Genomic DNA, 20,353 nt, shown 5'->3' on the forward strand with positions numbered 1-20,353 from the left:
ATTTCTCAGGGAGGTTTCCTGGAAAGAGCTGCGTCTTTTGATACTGAAACATTCATCAATTATTTATTCTGAGAAATGTTGAATTGTCTGCTTATCTGTGGACAGACCTGATCCTTTGTTTCGCTGACCTGCTGTGTCCTCATTAAAAGTCTTGAGGCAACAGCAGCAGTTACTTCTGATTAATTCAAAGTTTAACTAGTTGAACACTATTTTTCCCCTGCAGCTCGAACCAAATTACATTGATCTTTTCCAGTAAATGTCTGAAATTATGGACTCTTTTCTGCTGTTCAGTTTTCAAACATTGTTTACATGTTCCAGCCTCAAACTGAATTATCTGAATTACTGGGGGCAAGAGGGATAATTCTCTGGTAAATGTAGCCAGTGAAGTCAGAGCCAGTCACTAATATCAGATCTGGTGTAATTGTCTGTGTCTTCTGATGATGGTGGAAGATGCTGTGTCAGCATTTCTGTTTCCCACAAAAGCTCCTTTGAGATGTTATGAGGTTATTGCAGTGGCGCCGATGTCATGCTCTCCATACCAGTGAAGGACTTGTTGTTCCAGTGGGAACACTGTTGTCTTTGTCAGCCTGGAAACACAACCTCGATGAGGACTCAAATGAACTTTGATAGCATGTGGTTGTTGTTCTGGAGGTTTATTAAGCGTGACACATGACAGAGCAATTTGGCGTTTAGCAACACAAGTTGCGGGGAAATGCACAGAAATAGAATAAAAAATAATTTGACATGTATATTTAAAGCCTGTTAAGTATTTTACTACCACTGTCTTAAATTATAGAAGCATGAAAGTTATTTATGAATATCTGGCCGACCTGGCGGCTGTGAGACAATTGCAGGAAGGACGTAATTCATTCTGAACAGATGATAAAAAATGTCGTAACAGCTCCAAAAATGAAAACGATGCTGTTGTTCACGGGCATATTGCACCAGCTGCTTGTAAACACTGAAATGTACGATAGTATAGACATACAGACACTGGAGAGCAAGTACTCAATAGCGGTACAATAAAGAGGATCCTCTTCGTGGAAACTGTTTTTCAACTGAGGACCTCAGAAACATTTCTGAACTCAAAGTACTAAAGTACTAAATCATTAGCTTCTCAGTGAGATTAGTTAATTAATCTTGAAATGGAACCACGTCAGTCTGGGAGAAGACTTTGCAAACATTGACTTCATGTGATCAGTTGAGATTGCACCCGTATAATAAAGTTCCAGAAGGAAAGTCGATAAAACTCAGAGCAAAATGCTACGAAAAAAAATGCATTATTCATTATATGATAATGATTTCCGTGATTACTTACAACTGTTCATGGATCCATCTCTGAAGAAAGCCTGCACCAGCTACACAGTGAAGTATATACATGAAGTAAATAGTAAACATTATCCTCTAACTCAATAATTTACTTGTAAGGCTTGTTAGAAATGATAAACCAGCTGCAGGTCAATGTGAAAAGATCTTAAACGCATTTGTAAAAAAAGACAGATCAGAAGAGCCAAAGCTGGTCTGAGCTCCAACTTTAGATGTGATGTACAAACTTTCCACGTCAATCCGCTGACACACACACACACACACACACACACACACACACACACACACACACATACACACACACATCTGTTCAGCAACATCCTGACGATTTCTTCTGTTGGGGCTCTTTGTGTAACACCGTGGTTTCCTCTCTTGTGTCAGCTTTTTGGATCAACATCCTGGCAACGACACAAGCAGTCAGCACCAAGAAGATTAAAGGACATGCGTTTAAAAAAGCCAGATCAAGGTCAAGAGAAAGGTCAGTGGCAGATGTCAAATGTGTTACCTGGCCACTGTTTCCAAAGACCGAATCACATTCTCCCCTGTGGCTGCGCTGCACTCCATGAATTCAAAGTTGTACTCCTGTGGAAGTAAAACTGCTGGCTTTAGTGGGAGTTTGATAATCAGAAGTACTTCGTCATATTCTGGCATCACCAGATGAGCCAAGTGTGAGTAGATGTACTGCCACAGAGTCAAACCTTAGCAAGAATTTCCCCCTCCTGAGGTTTAACTGCTCGCTGTGCACAATCACTCTTATTTCCAAGAAGTAGGATGGTCACATTTTCTGCAGCTCCTTCCTGCAAAACACATGAGTTTGGACTGTCATTCAAGCATCTTTCTTGGTGCAAATTCAACATTAATACTCAATACCAGTGACGTAGATATTATTTGTAGTTTCTGTCAGTGCTTGAAGAAGTATTCAGAAGTTTTACTTAAGCAAGTTAAAGTCCTGCATTCGAAATGTTACTTAAAATAAGTATAAGTAACGTATAAGTAAAGTATAAAAGTATTGACATGAAAACATACTCACAGTACCAAAGACTTCACTCTTAAAAACACATCATAGCCGTACTTCAGTATGTACGTCTGCTTTGTGGTACGGAATTCAATTTCTGATCCATTTCCAAGTTTGATATGAAACCAGTAGTGAACTGGCATCGGTACTGAAAAATTCTAACACTAATTACACATTGCTGCAACTTCACAGCATGTCTGGCCCTGAGTGACACCTGCAGTTTCAACATCTCTGAAATCATTACAAACAAAGCCAGTAGTGTGGTGAAGCTCAAACACACCATACCTGAATACAGTTTGCCCAGTAGCTGACTGCAGAGAAACTCTGAGAGGAAGTGATGTCATACATCAAGAGAAACGCCTGGGCTTTATGGAAAATCTGTCTTGTGATGCTGTGAAACCTGTGAAGGGAAATAATGAATGCAATCAGATTTGACCTCTTTAAATCAGGAGAGGCCACAAACGTTACACAGCACAGCAACTGAATTACTTTTCTCACAGCCATTCAAAAGTGAACCTCACAAACTCGTGATGTGAAGCAGTGAGAGACACCCCCAAAGGTAGAAGGTGTGCTTCTAATTATGTAATGATACTGATTAGCTGAGTTTGCAGAGACTCTGCTGAAGCTTTTTAAGCCACTTTCAGTCTTTCCTGTAAAGACTGATGATGTAAGCGCAGTCGTTGCATAATGGCCTCTGCTCTGAAGCTGAGTGAATTATCATGTCTTAAATCCACAAAGCTAGTGTCAAACTTGTCTTTTTATGTGGTGTCCTTTTATTTGTGTTTTGGGGCCTAAATCTGCTTATAGAAAAAAAGACATGAATGAGCTCTTAGACTGGTTTAAACTGACAAAAGGAAGATGTGTGTACATATTAACACTCCCTGTAAACTCTGTGTGAACTGCACACCCTGACACGTATTTCAACCCTGCTCATCTAAATATGTCAGCCAACATGTGCTGTGAACATGTGGAGGTCTACACACTGCATGCAGTATGTTATATCCACCTCTGCAGCTGGGACTAAATCTGTTCCAGCACACAAAACATCTCTAAGGTGTGCCAAACCAGTTCTGAAACAGGTTTCAACTTGGCCTGAAGGAGACTTCTCAACACTTTAAGAATGTTCTGAGCAACATGTTCAGGGAGGCTGCTGCCTGTTGTGTCTCATAGCTGAGATATCTTTGATTGGCTACAATAACAAGTGCACAGAGGATGTCACTTATGTAAGCATCGTCACATGTGCTTGTCAGACGTCTTGGCTGGCTGCCGAGGTGTACGAGCTACAAAAGGACTCAGTTAGCTGAGCTGAGCTGCTTTCAGATTTGATGACAAGAAGCCGTCAGGACAGAGACAAACTGTGCTGGGCCACCAGACCTGTATAAGTGCCTCTATACACAGGAAGTCCACCATCGCTTCCAGGAATAATAAGACACGTGTGGTACAACATTCAGGTCATGATAAACCGCAAAATAACACCCTGTACTTTTGCTGGTGACTCCCAGCCTATGACCTTCCTTCCTACCAATGACTAGGTGCTGTTCATACCCACAGCAGGCATCACCAGGACTCCTGGACCAGACAGTGTACGGTGTCACATGGTCGGGGAATGATCCGAAGTAGTTCAAGATGCTAGTCATGAGGCACATGAAGCCAGCAAATGTATTTCTTAATCTTTTATGGCAGCTTCAAGATCTACCGAAAGCACTCTTCCTCAACAGGGGCAGATCGAAAGACCCCAAAACTCATAAGTAGCTATCATTAATATTGGATGTAGTTTATGATTTTGCACCACTGTTTATTTCCTATTACAAAAAAAAGGATACAGAACACACATGTCCTTTTACCTTTCTTCTTCCCCGAACTCATTTTCATAAATATTTCCTGAAATGTGGAAGATGACTTGAATTCTTGGGTTGGGAGATGTTGAATACTTATGGATTTGATCCCATCATAAGATATCACAAGTCTTCACGGTTCTCCTACGTACAATATGCTGCAAAGAAATCACCTTACATATGTCTCACTACGTGTCAGACAGGCTGCTAAAGAGGTAAAATAACTGGGATGACTCATTTATTTTCAGTAGTTCTGTGAGAGAAATTACACATATCCCATGTGTATCTGTGACCATGTTTCATCTTGTCATGCTTTATGCGTAATATAATCATGCTCATTTCCTCCTAAGTTTGATTACTTTGAATCTTGTGACTGTGACCTCTGCTCGAGTGAACTTTAGCTCTTACCAAAGCACCATAAATATAACAGAAGGGATCATGAGATGTGCGTGACCACAGAAGGTCTGTTTGGAGTTTAACACTGCAATAAAAGTGTAACATTTTGATAGGTCATAAAGTCAGAGTGAAAGACTAGAAACAAAGGTGCCTCTGAGAGAGGCTGTTTGTCCTGTGGGAGCTGGGCCTGTGGGAACACTACAGAGGGTTGCAACAGTCAGAAAGGTCAGGACAGACAGCTCCGGCCGGACAAAGCATCAGGACAGAAAGGCGAGATAAGACGGTTGCGAGGTATGAAAGGGCCGAGCGGTTTCTCTTCGGTGCACACATTATGAACTAACATTTGCTTCGTGTGCCGTGCGGCGAGCATTAACAAAGGCGAAAGAGATCCCTTTGTCTCGTTCCTCAATTTGTCAGGAAGTGGCATTTTAGAATTGCCACAACAGGTTCTATGTTGTTCCCCATAATGCACAGTCAAAGAAAACAGGAAACCCACCTCTCTTGACCCGCTGTATCCCACAGCTGCAGCACCACAGGTTTTCCATCCACCAACACAGTCCACATGCAGGAGTCAAGCCCTACAAAACGTATTTATGTTGCGTTATTCTGTATATTTACACACATTCATGGGACTATGGTAGGATAAGTTCAGGATCTTACCAACAGAGGCGGGTAAATCTAAAGAAAACTTCCCACTCTGAGCTCTTTTCATGAAGGAGGTTTTGCCCACACTGCTGTCTCCAACCATGAGCACATTGTAACGGTTAGACGTCAGAGCTTCTCCTCTGGAACTATCTGCTGAAACAAAAACACGCTGTATTTCTGTCTCTGTGTATTCATATTCCCTTTGTCATTATCTGTTTACCATCAGCAACATTCTGCTGTGTATAAATAATGCTCTGTTTACCCAGAGAAAACGTCTTTGGACTGTCTTGAACCAGGTGGATCTCGGCATCAGGACGAACTGGAGTCGCTCGAACAGGAGTCGTCTCACTGCGTAACAGACAGCCAAGTTCAAACAAAACACAGCGTATACATACTACATTTCAGGATTCAGGATTCTGCAACTTTTTAGCTCAGTGATCTGTATTCCTCCCCAACTGTTGGCCTTTCTTTGAGATTAGACCCTGTTGATGTCTGAAGCTGAGACCTCAAACCTTCATAAAAAGACATTTGGTGAGTTGTACATCTTAGGAGATGTTGTATCGTTCCCTTAAATTGTAGTAGAATTAGAAGTACAAGAGTCCCATCTTCATCAACTTCAACATATAATTTCAGAGCAAGAATATTTCTAAAAATACACATTACAAGGCCGTGTATCCAGGTTGCTTTCATTGTCTCCCGAAGGAGAAAACTGTCCTTGATTAAAGGAATTTGCTGCACAACATTAGAGACGTTACAAAACACACTGACATACATAAGCTCACCTTATTACATTCATTGTAATAATTTACAATTTACACTTAATATCAACCAAACACAATAAAAGGAACCATCCAGCAGCGATTTCACTGCGCCTTCCCTTTTGTCTGTCCTCCATTACAGACCTGTTAAAAAGTCAGAAACTGGCGGAGACAAATGAGTGTTTGTAATGGCTGTGATCTTTTTAGATGGTTACACTGAGCATCAGAATAACTCAGCTGCAACCATGTCCACCTCTCTCGTCTCAGATGACCGGCGGTGAACTCACACCAGCCTGCTCATCAGCAGTCACTAACATCCTGTCAGAACATGTGTTCATACTGCACACTGTGTTTACTATACTATGTGCATGAGGATTAGTGCAGACGTAAGGCTTGCATGAGTCAGAGGCTGAGGCACGGATGAGTCACATGGATGAGTGGCAAAACGTCTTCAGCGTGGACATTGTGAACTGATGTTAGAGGCCTTTGTAATAAAATCCAGATTAGATTAAAAAAATGATGCAGAATTGTTGGTGCAATATTAAAATAGGATTAAACGGCAAGCTGAGACATAGAGCTCTTGTTCTAAACACTATGTGGAGGGAAAGTAAGTAGCAGACTGTCTGGGAGAGTCGCATAACTCTTGATATAATTACTGTTTACAGATGAGCAGTTGCACATAAAACCAGGCTTTCTAGTGTTATTCTTAGTGGCTGAGGTTATAGTTGATGTATGTAATCACTGCGATCCAGTCTGCCTGTGATTGAATTAACTAAGCTGTAATAGATTTATAAGTTCACTGACCCTTAGTGCAGGTTGATTTCAATGTGAATTCTTCTGTGATACTAACCAAACAAGGTATACCAACACTTTGCTGTGCGTGGCTGGACGAGCCCTGCAGGCTGCAGTGCTGAGCCTTGACGTTTGACTTACCTCGCAGGCATCGAGTGCTCTCCAGCCTCTGAGGTGCTGATGCTGGATGATGGTCTCTTGTCACTTTCATCAACCTGCACGGACAAAAACGTCTCAATCATGAGGTGAGACCAGGAGAAGTACTATTTTGATGGCAGATTTCATCTATAATGACATTTTGATGTACAGCACACACAGTGTTTTCTCTTTGGTTTGCCCAGTGATGAAAGGATAATCTTCACTTGTTTTACACTAGGCTCTGAAAGCCAGCGATTGCAGATCGGACAGGAATAATACTCCAGCATACAGAAAGTGAGGTGTTTGTTTTGTGAAGTGTTATACGAGGATATTATCAGATTTTCAGGAATTTGTACTGTTTGTACTCCCACTGATATGTGATGTAACAATGATGTAACGCTACAACCACTAAAATATGACATTTCAGAGAAATGGAAGGTGACAGGGCTTTTATATAAATACCAGCATATGAAAAAACAAGCCATTTTTATTATTAAATAAATGTGCATTGCAAGAAAAACATTTGTGCAAGGCATTTTCTCGGTTGTGAAGGTTTAGCTTTGCATGATATGCTTTTACTGCAGGTATCTCCTCTGCCACAGCTTCTCAGCCGGCTGTCATTTACACTTATGTAAGAAAATAAAAGATCAAAATACACACCACTATTAGGACCAAGATGTCAGACACATGTTTATGTTCTCCTTTTCACCCTGTGAAATGTGTAGTGTGAGCCGCATGTTCCTCCTTTTGGTTCCTTGTGTCATTTTTGTTCTTTTTGCAACAACACTTGAGCGCTGTGCAAGAGGTTTTATGCAAATGGGAAGTACAGCAGCACGACGTACGCTTACTGTGCAAAAGTGCACTGAGGATTGTTCAATAATAATCAGCTTTGTCAGGCTAAAGGCACAAAATACAATAAAGACTATCTGTTCATCAGTTTAAGCACAATGTCAAAAACAGTCAGAATTAAAGATATCCAGTAGAAATACTTCGATAGTAAGAAATAAATAAAAAATGCTCTTTGCACTTACCTCTGATATTTTGTCCAGGCCCACAGGTGCTTCTTCAGTTGTCCCGGTGGCACTTTCATCAATGACACTCCTGACAACTCTCCTATTTTGCGTATCTATTATTCCGCCCCCTCTTGCAGTTTGGTCGTCACTGCTTTGGTGTCCACGTGACTTCCGGTGAGATCCCAGTTTTCTCCTTCTCCTTTCTCCTTCTCCTCCATCGTGTTTGGAAGAAGTGGGTGGTATTGTTGGGAAATGACCAGGAGTTAGCTGATGCTCTGTTTCTACTAGCTGACCATGAGAAACAGGATTTACTTCAACTGTCTGCTGAGCCGGTGGCTTGAAGTGGGACTCACCAGTGTGGCTGCGCTCCACTGCTTCAAAAACTTTTTCTTTCCTTTGTTCAGAGTCACTGTCTTTGTCTTCTATGTGAACCTGTAGCTCTTCTTTTTCTTTGATGCAGAGGAAACTCTCACTCTTTACATCTGCAACATTTGCTGCTGCTTCTGTTGCCTCCTTATCCACCTCCTGCTTTTGATGCAAGTCTTCCCCTTTGTTTCGTGATCCGAGATTCCTGCGGGTGGAGCCCAACTTTCTTCTCCTGTTGGCCAAATTTAAGTTGGGACTTGCATCCTTCATCTCAAGGTTTTTATCGTGAGCTCCTTCATTCACGTCGTTCAGATCTTGTGTACTGGCCTGTGCATCTTTGTGCTCCCCTTCAGCTCCTCCTCTGACTGCAGACTTGATGATTTCCAAATCGGCCACAGCCACAACTGGTGTTTCTGCTGATTTCAGAGCTCGGTCCTGCATTACATTTACACCCTCTGGCATTTCCTCATTGTTTTGTGTACTCTGTGTGGTCTCACAGACAGACACAAAGCTCCCTCCTGTAAAACCAGTGTTTGTAGCGTCTACAGTAATATTCCTCTCACTATCCCCTGTATCAGATACCTGAACACACTTCACAGGATTATCAGTTTTTCCATGGTGGGAGGCAGACTGCTCAGGAAGGAGAGCCGTCAAATCATTTATGTTTGATATCATACTGCTCTGTTCACTCTGCAGGTCAGATGTACTGCTCTGTAGCCTTTGGCCCTTGTTGTGAACAGTGCTGGTTTGATTAGTTTCCTGTTGCTCTTTATTCACGGGACTCACTGATGATTTTGCATTTTCATTCTGTGACACCTCTTCAGTGACACTCATTGGTAACTTCCCTACTACTTCCATTTTGTCAAAATTTCTCTCTTCATCTTCTACGTTGAAGTCACTTTCTTTTGTTTCATATTTGCTGTCCGTTCCTTCCTCTGGTTTCCTCTTGAGTTGAGGCCGGCGAGTCGAGCCCATTTTTCTTCTCTTCTGGTTGGACGTCCTTTGTAAATTTTCACTGTTATCTACATGAGTTTTTTCTTGTGTCCCTTGTTGGCTGTTACATGCACCTACTGCTATAGAAATCCCACTTTCCTCAGACACGTCCACAGCTGTCAGTTCAGCCTGTGAGACCTCCTGTGAAGCATTCATATCTTCGGTCTCATGGTCTTTCTTTGCAGGATCTTCATGTTTTTCTCCAACTTCACCCTGTTCAAAAACCTGTACATCCATTGAACTTTCTGCTTTTTTAAAATAGTCTTTGATTGTCTGTTTCAGAGTCATTTCTTGTTCCAGTGAGTCTTTGTCATAAGATAAAGCCTCTGTCTTTAGGACCTGACAGGCAGTGATTGCCTCGGTGCTAACACTGTGACGATAATATGAGATACTCTGTATGTCTGAATCATCTTCAAGCGATTGTTTCAAGTCCATTTTAACTGTGTCATATCCTGTAAACTGACTTAAGTTCTCAGGCTCTGTTATGAGATTTTCCTCCTCATTGACATCCTTATTAGATTTGACAGAGTCATCTTTCTCTGAGCTTGAAGTAATGTCTGTTGTCATGATTGTACTGTTGTCCATAACATTCTGTGATGAAATTTTGTTTTCTTCTGCCATCGTTTCTGTGTTTTCGTTGGCATATACAGTTTTTTTGATTTCCTGAGCAGGTTCGAGGTCTAAATTTGTTTGCTTTTTGAATTCTTCCTGCCTTATCGTTTCAGTTGCTAATGGCATTTTTGCTGTTTGAAGGGCTTGATCACCCCTTGTATTTTCTTCAAATTCTTTTTTAGGCTTGTTGTGTGTTTGAGGAGCAGGGTCCTTGACATGCTGTTTTCCTTTATTTCTTCGGCTAGACCCCAGTTTTCTTCTGTGCCCAGTGGGATTGAAGCCTGTGTGGGTTTGCTCCTCTATTCTCACAGAATTGTCCTGAGGTTGAGAGTCCAAAAGAGCATTTGTTTCTGATTGCAGGGATTGTAAAGAGGACTCACTTTCCATAATAGAGGACAACTCAATTTGAGGCATTTCTTGCATTTGTGTTGGCTTAACCGCCTCTTTGTGCATTTCCTTTAAAACAACCTCTGAATGCAGACATCCTCTGACTTTAGCTAAGTTTTCATTCTCTTTTTGTATCTCGTTTGACAACAGCATCTCATCTGATGATGAAAATGCTGCTTGCTCAACACTGCATTCAATGTCAGTATGTTCTCCTGAGCTGTGTTTTTCTGTGGATATCTCCAGCATGACAGAAGACTCCATGTCTTCTGATTTCACATGTGACTCACTCACCAAATAGTTGTCCTGTAAATTTCCATCTCGCCTCAACAATTCCGCATCCTCATCTCCATCCTTGCTTTCTCTCTCTCTTCCAGAATACACTTTGGGAAGATCTTCTTCTGGCATGTCTGTGGAATTTGATTGGTCGATTGGCTGCTGATTTACTGTCAAAGTAGAAGGTAAACTTGAAGCAGGAAACTCAGAGATGCCAACAATTGTGCCAACACTTTGATTGTCTTTGACTTGATTTCTAACTTCTTCGGTCTGAGCAATGTCAAACGTGTCCATTCCTTCCAACATGGTTTCCATAGATTTTTCCAACGCTGCTTTCTCTATCATGAATGGCATTTTTGTTATTTCAAAGGGTTCATGATCATTGGTATTTCCAACAGCTTCTTCTGTATGTCTGTGGTATGATTCAGCATCAGAGTCCTTGGCATGCTGTCGTCCTTTATTTCTACGACTGGAGCCCAGTTTTCTTCTGTTCCCAATGGGGTGGAAGTCTGTGTCATTCTGCTGAGGTTGGGAGTCCAAATGAGCATGTATTTCTGATTGCAGGGTTTGTAAAGAAGATTTGCTCTCATCAGTTTCAGAGAAGAGTTCCTGATGCACTGTTTGCTCAGTGCTGGGTTTTAAACCTTCATCTACTGTGCCTTCACTCTCATGGACCTGACCCAGTGCAAAGTCTACTCTTTCTGTGTCATTGATCTCTGGTGTCTTGGTTTCATACACATGATGATCTTCATTTATGTTCTCTAAAGCCTCAAACTTGTTTTCTCTTGTAGGGCACTCATCCTGTTTGTCATCAGGATTTGAATCTTCCTGCTTGGTAGCAGAATCATCAGTGCTTTTGACAACTGACTCTGATTGGTATGTGTCACTGATGTCAGCTTGATCTATCAGGTTTCCAGAAATAATTTCAGAATGTTCTGTGGCATCATGCGTCACACTTTCAGAGGAGTCATCGATTTCATGCATTTGTGTTGGATTAACCTCCTGTTCATGCACCTTATCTCCAGCATCCTCTGAATGATGAGCACCTCTGACTTCTTGACTCTGAAGTGTATCAGATTTGTCCATTCCCTCCAGTGTGGCTCCCACTGATTTATTAGACACCTCCACTTTAAAGTCAGCCTCTCTGTCATCACGATCTTCTTGAAGGTTTTCACTTTTGGCAATTAAATCTTCCAGGTCAGCCTCTGGATCGTTTGTTGTAGTGGGGCTCTGGGCCTCAGGAGAATAATCAGGCATAACGACTGAATACAAAGAGCTGTCAGGTGTCGCAGGCATGATAACATCATGCTCACTCCTCTGACTTGATTCTTCTTGACCCGTTCTGCCTATTGCCCCTAACACTGGTGTTGTCTGGAGGGCTTCATTACCCTCGGCACTTTCGACAACTTCTTCTTTGTGTTCGTGGTAAGATTCAGCAACAGAGTCCTTGGCATGGTGTCTTCCTTTATTTCTTCGGCTTGACCCCAGTTTTCTTCTGTTCCCAATCAGGTTGAAGCCTGTGTTGCTTTCTTGAGGCTGGGAGTCCGAATGAGCATTCATTTGTGATTGCAGAGTGTGTAAAGAAAAGTCACTCTCCTCATCCTTCTCCTGATGAACTGTTTGTTCAGCTTTGGGTTTCATATCATCCTCTACATGGCTTTCACCCTCATACACCTGACTGAGTGTAGTGTCTACTCTTTCTGTGTCATCGATCTGTGATATCTTTATATCATACACATGAATATCCTCATTTGAGTGCTCTAAAGCCTCTAGGTTGTTTTCTCTTGTAGGGCACTCATCCTGTTTGTAATCTGGATTTGAATCTTCCTGCTTGGTTGCAGAATCATCAGTACTTTTCACAATTGACTCTGATTGGTATGTGTCACTGATGTCAGCTTGGTCTATCAGGTTTCCAGAAATAATTTCAGAATGTTCTGTGGCATCATGTGTCACACTTTCAGAGGAGTCATCGATTTCATGCATTTGTGTTGGATTAACCTCCTGTTCATGCACCTTGTCTCCAGCATCCTCTGAATGATGAGCACCTCTGACTTCTTGACTCTGAAGTGTGTCAGATTTGTCCATTCCCTCCAGTGTGGCTCCCACTGATTTATTAGACACCTCCACTTTAAAGTCAGCATCTCTGTCATCATGATATTCTTGAAGGTTTTCACTTTTAGCAATTAAATCTTCCAGGTCAGCCTCTGGATCGTTTGTTGTAGTGGGGCTCTGGGCCTCAGGAGAATAATCAGGCATTATGACTGAATACAAAGAGCTGTCAGGTGTCGCAGACATGATAACATCATGCTCACTCCTCTGACTTGATTCTTCTTGACCCGTTCTGCCTATTGCCCCTAACACTGGTGTTGTCTGGAGGGCTTCATTACCCTCGGCACTTTCGACAACTTCTTCTTTGTGTTCGCGGTAAGATTCAGCAACAGAGTCCTTGGCATGGTGTCTTCCTTTATTTCTTCGGCTTGACCCCAGTTTTCTTCTGTTCCCAATCAGGTTGAAGCCTGTGTTGCTTTCTTGAGGCTGGGAGTCCGAATGAGCATTCCTTTGTGATTGCAGAGTGTGTAAAGAAAAGTCACTCTCCTCATCCTTCTCCTGATGAACTGTTTGTTCAGCTTTGGGTTTCATATCATCCTCTACATGGCTTTCACCCTCATACACCCGACTGAGTGCAGTGTCTACTCTTTCTGTGTCATCGATCTGTGATATCTTTATATCATACACATGAATATCCTCATTTGAGTGCTCTAAAGCCTCTAAGTTGTTTTCTCTTGTAGGACACTCATCCTGTTTGTAATCTGGATTTGAATCTTCCTGCTTGGTCGCAGAATCATCAGTACTTTTCACAATCGACTCTGATTGGTATGTGTCACTGATGTCAGCTTGATCTATCAGGTTTCCAGGGATTACTTCAGCATATTCTGTGGTATCATGTGTCACACTTTCAGAGGAGTGATCCATTTCATGCTCCTGATCATGAATGCTGTGTACAGCATCCTCTGAATGATGAGCGCCTTTGACATCAGATGAATTGAAAATCTCATTTTGTTTCTCATCTTTAGGCAACTCCTCATTTGGTGATGAAACTATCACTTGCTCAACACTGCACTGAGGCTCTGTGTGCTCTCTGGGGTTGTGTTTTTCTGTGGACTTCTCCGGTGCGATAGAAGACTCTATATCCTTTGATTTTAAATGTGACTCACTCACCAAATAGTTGTCTTGTAAATTTCCATCCTGCCTCAACAATTCTGTGTCCTCGTCTCCATCCTTGCTTTCTCTCTCTCTTCCAGAATACACTTTGGGAAGATCTTCTTCTGGCATGTCTGTGCAATTTGATTGGTTGATTGGCTGCTGATTTACTGTCAAAGTAGAGGGTAAACTTGAAGCAGGAAGCTCAGAGATGCCAACAAGTGTGCCAACATGTTGATTGTCTTTGACTTGATTTCTAACTTCTTCGGTCTGAGCAATGTCAAACGTGTCCATTCCTTCCAACATGGTTTCCATAGATTTTTCCAACGCTGCTTTCTCTATCATGAATGGCATTTTTGTTATTTCAAAGGGTTCAAGATCATTGGTATTTCCAACAGCCTCTTCTGTACGTCTGTGGTATGATTCAGCATCAGAGTCCTTGGCATGCTGTCGTCCTTTATTTCTACGACTGGAGCCCAGTTTTCTTCTGTTCCCAATGGGGTGGAAGTCTGTGTCATTCTGCTGAGGTTGGGAGTCCAAATGAGCATGTATTTCTGATTGCAGGGTTTGTAAAGAAGATTTGCTCTCATCAGATTCAGAGAAGAGTTCCTGATGCACTGTTTGCTCAGTGCTGGGTTTTAAACCTTCACCTACTGTGCCTTCACTCTCATGGACCTGACCCAGTGCAAAGTCTACTCTTTCTGTGTCATTGATCTCTGGTGTCTTGGTTTCATACACATGATGATCTTCATTCATGTTCTCTAAAGTCTCAAACTTGTTTTCTTTTGTAGGACACTCATCCTGTTTGTCATCAGGATTTGAATCTTCCTGCTTGGTAGCAGAATCATCAGTGCTTTTGACAATTGACTCTGATTGGTATGTGTCACTGATGTCAGCTTGATCTATCAGGTTTCCAGAAATAATTTCAGAATGTTCTGTGGCATCATGTGTCACACTTTCAGAGGAGTCATCGATTTCATGCATTTGTGTTGGATTAACCTCCTGTTCATGCACTTTGTCTCCAGCATCCTCTGAATGATGAGCACCTCTGACTTCTTGACTCTGAAGTGTATCAGATTTGTCCATTCCCTCCAGTGTGGCTCCCACTGATTTATTAGACACCTCCACTTTAAAGTCAGCCTCTCTGTCATCACGATCTTCTTGAAGGTTTTCACTTTTGGCAATTAAATCTTCCAGGTCAGCCTCTGGATCGTTTGTTGTAGTGGGGTTCTGGGCCTCAGGAGAATAATCAGGCATTATGACTGAATACAAAGAGCTGTCAGGTGTCGCAGACATGATAACATCATGCTCACTCCTCTGACTTGATTCTTCTTGACCCGTTCTGCCTATTGCCCCTAACACTGGTGTTGTCTGGAGGGCTTCATTACCCTCGGCACTTTCGACAACTTCTTCTTTGTGTTCGTGGTAAGATTCAGCAACAGAGTCCTTGGCATGGTGTCTTCCTTTATTTCTTCGGCTTGACCCCAGTTTTCTTCTGTTCCCAATCAGGTTGAAGCCTGTGTTGCTTTCTTGAGGCTGGGAGTCCGAATGAGCATTCGTTTGTGATTGCAGAGTGTGTAAAGAAAAGTCACTCTCCTCATCCTTCTCCTGATGAACTGTTTGTTCAGCTTTGGGTTTCATATCATCCTCTACATGGCTTTCACCCTCATACACCTGACTGAGTGCAGTGTCTACTCTTTCTGTGTCATCGATCTGTGATATCTTTATATCATACACATGAATATCCTCATTTGAGTGCTCTAAAGCCTCTAAGTTGTTTTCTCTTGTAGGACACTCATCCTGTTTGTAATCTGGATTTGAATCTTCCTGCTTGGTTGCAGAATCATCAGTACTTTTCACAATCGACTCTGATTGGTATGTGTCACTGATGTCAGCTTGGTCTATCAGGTTTCCAGAAATAATTTCAGAATGTTCTGTGGCATCATGTGTCACACTTTCAGAGGAGTCATCGATTTCATGCATTTGTGTTGGATTAACCTCCTGTTCATGCACCTTGTCTCCAGCATCCTCTGAATGATGAGCACCTCTGACTTCTTTACTCTGAAGTGTGTCAGATTTGTCCATTCCCTCCAGTGTGGCTCCCACTGATTCATTAGACACCTCCACTTTAAAGTCAGCATCTCTGTCATCACGATCTTCTTGAAGGTTTTCACTTTTAGCAATTAAATCTTTCAGGTCAGCCTCTGGATCGTTTGTTGTAGTGGGGCTCTGGGCCTCAGGAGAATAATCAGGCATTATGACTGAATACAAAGAGCTGTCAGGTGTCGCAGACATGATAACATCATGCTCACTCCTCTGACTTGATTCTTCTTGACCCGTTCTGCCTATTGCCCCTAACACTGGTGTTGTCTGGAGGGCTTCATTACCCTCGGCACTTTCGACAACTTCTTCTTTGTGTTCGTGGTAAGATTCAGCAACAGAGTCCTTGGCATGGTGTCTTCCTTTATTTCTTCGGCTTGACCCCAGTTTTCTTCTGTTCCCAATCAGGTTGAAGCCTGTGTTGCTTTCTTGAGGCTGGGAGTCCGAATGAGCATTCGTTTGTGATTGCAGAGTGTGTAAAGAAAAGTCACTCTCCTCATCCTTCTCCTGATGAACTGTTTGTTCAGCTTTGGGTTTCATATCATCCTCTACATGGCTTTCACCCTCATACACCTGACTGAGTGCAGTGTCTACTCTTTCTGTGTCATCGATCTGTGATATCTTTATATCATACACATGAATATCCTCATTTGAGTGCTCTAAAGCCTCTAAGTTGTTTTCTCTTGTAGGACACTCATCCTGTTTGTAATCTGGATTTGAATCTTCCTGCTTGGTTGCAGAATCATCAGTACTTTTCACAATCGACTCTGATTGGTATGTGTCACTGATGTCAGCTTGATCTATCAGGTTTCCAGGGATTACTTCAGCATATTCTATGGCATCATGTGTCACACTTTCAGAGGAGTGATCCATTTCATGCTCCTGATCATGAATGCTGTGTACAGCATCCTCTGAATGATAAGCACCTTTGACATCAGATGAATTGAAAATCTCATTTTGTTTCTCATCTTTAGGCAACTCCTCATTTGGTGATGAAACTATCACTTGCTCAACACTGCACTGAGGCTCTGTGTGCTCTCTGGGGTTGTGTTTTTCTGTGGACTTCTCTGGTGTGATAGAAGACTCTATATCCTTTGATTTTAAATGTGACTCACTCACCAAATAGTTGTCCTGTAAATTTCCATCCTGCCTCAACAATTCTGTGTCCTCGTCTCCATCCTTGCTTTCTCTCTCTCTTCCAGAATACACTTTGGGAAGATCTTCTTCTGGCATGTCTGTGCAATTTGATTGGTTGATTGGCTGCTGATTTACTGTCAAAGTAGAGGGTAAACTTGAAGCAGGAAGCTCAGAGATGCCAACAATTGTGCCAACACGTTGATTGTCTTTGACTTGATTTCTAACTTCTTCGGTCTGAGCAATGTCAAACGTGTCCATTCCTTCCAACATGGTTTCCATAGATTTTTCCAACGCTGCTTTCTCTATCATGAATGGCATTTTTGTTATTTCAAAGGGTTCATGATCATTGGTATTTCCAACAGCTTCTTCTGTATGTCTGTGGTATGATTCAGCATCAGAGTCCTTGGCATGCTGTCGTCCTTTATTTCTACGACTGGAGCCCAGTTTTCTTCTGTTCCCAATGGGGTGGAAGTCTGTGTCATTCTGCTGAGGTTGGGAGTCCAAATGAGCATGTATTTCTGATTGCAGGGTTTGTAAAGAAGATTTGCTCTCATCAGTTTCAGAGAAGAGTTCCTGATGCACTGTTTGCTCAGTGCTGGGTTTTAAACCTTCATCTACTGTGCCTTCACTCTCATGGACCTGACCCAGTGCAAAGTCTACTCTTTCTGTGTCATTGATCTCTGGTGTCTTGGTTTCATACACATGATGATCTTCATTTATGTTCTCTAAAGCCTCAAACTTGTTTTCTCTTGTAGGGCACTCATCCTGTTTGTCATCAGGATTTGAATCTTCCTGCTTGGTAGCAGAATCATCAGTGCTTTTGACAACTGACTCTGATTGGTATGTGTCACTGATGTCAGCTTGATCTATCAGGTTTCCAGAAATAATTTCAGAATGTTCTGTGGCATCATGTGTCACACTTTCAGAGGAGTCATCGATTTCATGCATTTGTGTTGGATTAACCTCCTGTTCATGCACCTTGTCTCCAGCATCCTCTGAATGATGAGCACCTCTGACTTCTTGACTCTGAAGTGTGTCAGATTTGTCCATTCCCTCCAGTGTGGCTCCCACTGATTTATTAGACACCTCCACTTTAAAGTCAGCCTCTCTGTCATCACGATCTTCTTGAAGGTTTTCACTTTTGGCAATTAAATCTTCCAGGTCAGCCTCTGGATCGTTTGTTGTAGTGGGGCTCTGGGCCTCAGGAGAATAATCAGGCATAACGACTGAATACAAAGAGCTGTCAGGTGTCACAGGCATGATAACATCATGCTCACTCCTCTGACTTGATTCTTCTTGACCTGTTCTGCCTATTGCCACCAACACTGGTGTTGTCTGGAGGGCTTCGTTACCCCCGGCACTTTCTACAACTTCTTCTTTGTGTTCGTGGTAAGATTCAGAATCTTCCTGCTTGGTCGCAGAATCATCAGTACTTTTCACAATCGACTCTGATTGGTATGTGTCACTGATGTAAGCTTGGTCTATCAGGTTTCCAGAGAGTACTTCAGCATATTCTGTGGCATCATGTGTCACACTTTCAGAGGAGTGATGCATTTCATGGATTTGTGTTGGCTTAACCTCCTGTTCATGAACAGTGTGTGAGGCTTCGTCTGAATGATGAGCACCTTTGACATCAAATGAGTTGACAGTCTCATTTTGTCCCTCATCTTTAGGCAACTCCTCATTTGGTGATGAAACTATCACTTGCTCAACACTGCACTGAGGCTCTGTGTGCTCTCTGGGGTTGTGTTTTTCTGTGGATATCTCCGGTGTGACAGAAGACTCTATATCCTTTGATTTTAAATGTGACTCAGTCACCAAACACTTGTCTTGTAAATTTGCATCCTGCTTTAACAATTCTGTGTCCTTGTCCCTTTCGTTGCTTTCTTTTTCTGTTACAGAATACATGTTGAGAGGTTCTTCTTCTGGCATCTCCCTGTAATTTGACTGGTCAATCAGCTGTTGATCTACTGTGGGACATGACAGTACACTAATACTGGTCAACTCAGAGATGCCAACAAGACATGCATTTTCTTTGAGTTCCTCACTCTGAAGAGTGTCAGACCTGTCCATTTCGTTATTGTCAGTGTCATTTTTATCTTGGTTTCCTTGCAGATTTTCACTTTTGGGAATTAAACTTTGCAGGTCAGCCTCTGGACAGTTTATTGCAATAGCGTGTTGAACCTCAGAAGAATACTCAGGTGTAATGGTTGAGTACAAGGAGCTGTCATGTCTCACAGACATGATGCAATGCTCATGCCCTTGATTTACTTCTTCCTGCCTCTGAGATTGTATTGCCAGTGACATTTGTGTTGTTCTGGGGGTTTCATTACTCCTGGTCTGTTCCTCAACTTCCTCTGTAGGATTGAAGTATGATTCATCTTCCTCTGTGGGTTTGGAGTATGATTCAGTTGCTGAGCCCTTGACATGCACTTCTCTTTTATTTCTTCTACTAGACCCCAGTTTTCTTCTGTTCTCAGTGAGTTCTGGTGACGGTGGATTTTGGGTTTCAGATTGCGAATTGTCAGGGTTAGCCAATACATTTAATGACTCAGTATTTTCTTCTGGTATGGAGCGTTGTGCTACAGAGGCACTGTCCGTTATGTGGAACTCATCAGGCTCTGATGTTTTATTTTGGTGTGCCACGCGGCGACGTGAACCAATTCTTTTTTTCTTTGCACTTTGAGCCGACATGACTTCTAATCTGGTCTCCTAAAGCATGAAACATTCAGTTATGCAATGAGTCAGCAACTATCCTTTGACATCAGATAACAACTAAAGCTCAACAAAATATCTACAACAGTAAAAGTATACTAGTAATTTCTGTCTCCATGACCTACTGGGAACCATTCCAAACAGTAATAGGGATTTCCAACAATGTATCCTCACAAAACATAAAGATGTATACAGATTCCTGATACTTCTTCAACCATTCTGCCATGACTCTCAAGTGAAAACTGTTCATCCTTTTAAAAAGAAATTACTGATAAACGACACCAATAATTCTCAGCAACAAATGAAATTGATCTCAGAAGCAGAATTTAAGGCCTTGGACATAATTGTTACGACGCCACATGTACTCACCACCCCAATCTTGCACCTCCGTCAGCTAACACCCTGAGCTCCTTTGTAATGGCATCAGCCTGTGCTAAGCGGTAGTTACATTTCACATATCTGGGGGCTGTTCCTATACTGCAACTATGACTGATGGCTTCCTGTGTGGGTTACACTTGCATGCTTCATCAGCCTTCAGCAACAACATTCAGCACTTCCTGAATTGAATCAAGCTTAACTTCCATATTTTCTTTACACTTGGCGTTTTTAGATAATTGAACTGGTTTATGTAATTATTCAAGCACAAAAAGA

The 20,353-nt window shown here is 42.1% G+C and overlaps 1 protein-coding gene across 2 annotated transcripts; it reads right to left on the reverse strand.

Annotated features, from left to right (window-relative positions):
- Positions 1-634: 634 nt before the first annotated feature.
- Positions 635-20,124, reverse strand: rab44 (RAB44, member RAS oncogene family). Of its 2 annotated transcripts, none has more exons than XM_076759117.1 (10): positions 20,072-20,124; positions 7,937-19,699; positions 6,909-6,982; positions 5,480-5,565; positions 5,233-5,367; positions 5,069-5,150; positions 2,627-2,741; positions 2,025-2,123; positions 1,832-1,908; positions 635-1,724 (listed from the first exon to the last, which is right to left on the reverse strand). In XM_076759117.1, exons 2-10 carry the CDS (start codon positions 19,679-19,681, stop codon positions 1,637-1,639), a joined length of 12,501 nt encoding a protein of 4,166 aa, XP_076615232.1. In that variant the 5' UTR covers positions 19,682-19,699; positions 20,072-20,124; the 3' UTR covers positions 635-1,636. The 2 variants fall into 2 exon arrangements, with proteins under 2 accessions (XP_076615232.1, XP_076615221.1); XM_076759106.1 differs by having other exon boundaries at positions 5,233-5,370.
- Positions 20,125-20,353: the final 229 nt, after the last annotated feature.

This window comes from Chaetodon auriga, chromosome 2 (genome assembly GCF_051107435.1).
Source record: "Chaetodon auriga isolate fChaAug3 chromosome 2, fChaAug3.hap1, whole genome shotgun sequence".
In the NCBI taxonomy this organism is placed as follows: domain Eukaryota; kingdom Metazoa; phylum Chordata; class Actinopteri; order Chaetodontiformes; family Chaetodontidae; genus Chaetodon; species Chaetodon auriga.

Coding starts and splice junctions, on each gene's coding strand:
- rab44 (XM_076759106.1), bottom strand. CDS start 19,681: ATGTCGGCTCAAAGTGCAAAGAAAAAAAGAATTGGTTCACGTCGCCGC. Junction 6,983..7,936: donor GCCTGGACAAAATATCAGAG/GTAAGTGCAAAG, acceptor TTGTCCGTGCAG/GTTGATGAAAGTGACAAGAG. Junction 2,124..2,626: donor ACTGGGCAAACTGTATTCAG/GTATGGTGTGTT, acceptor TGTGTTTTGCAG/GAAGGAGCTGCAGAAAATGT.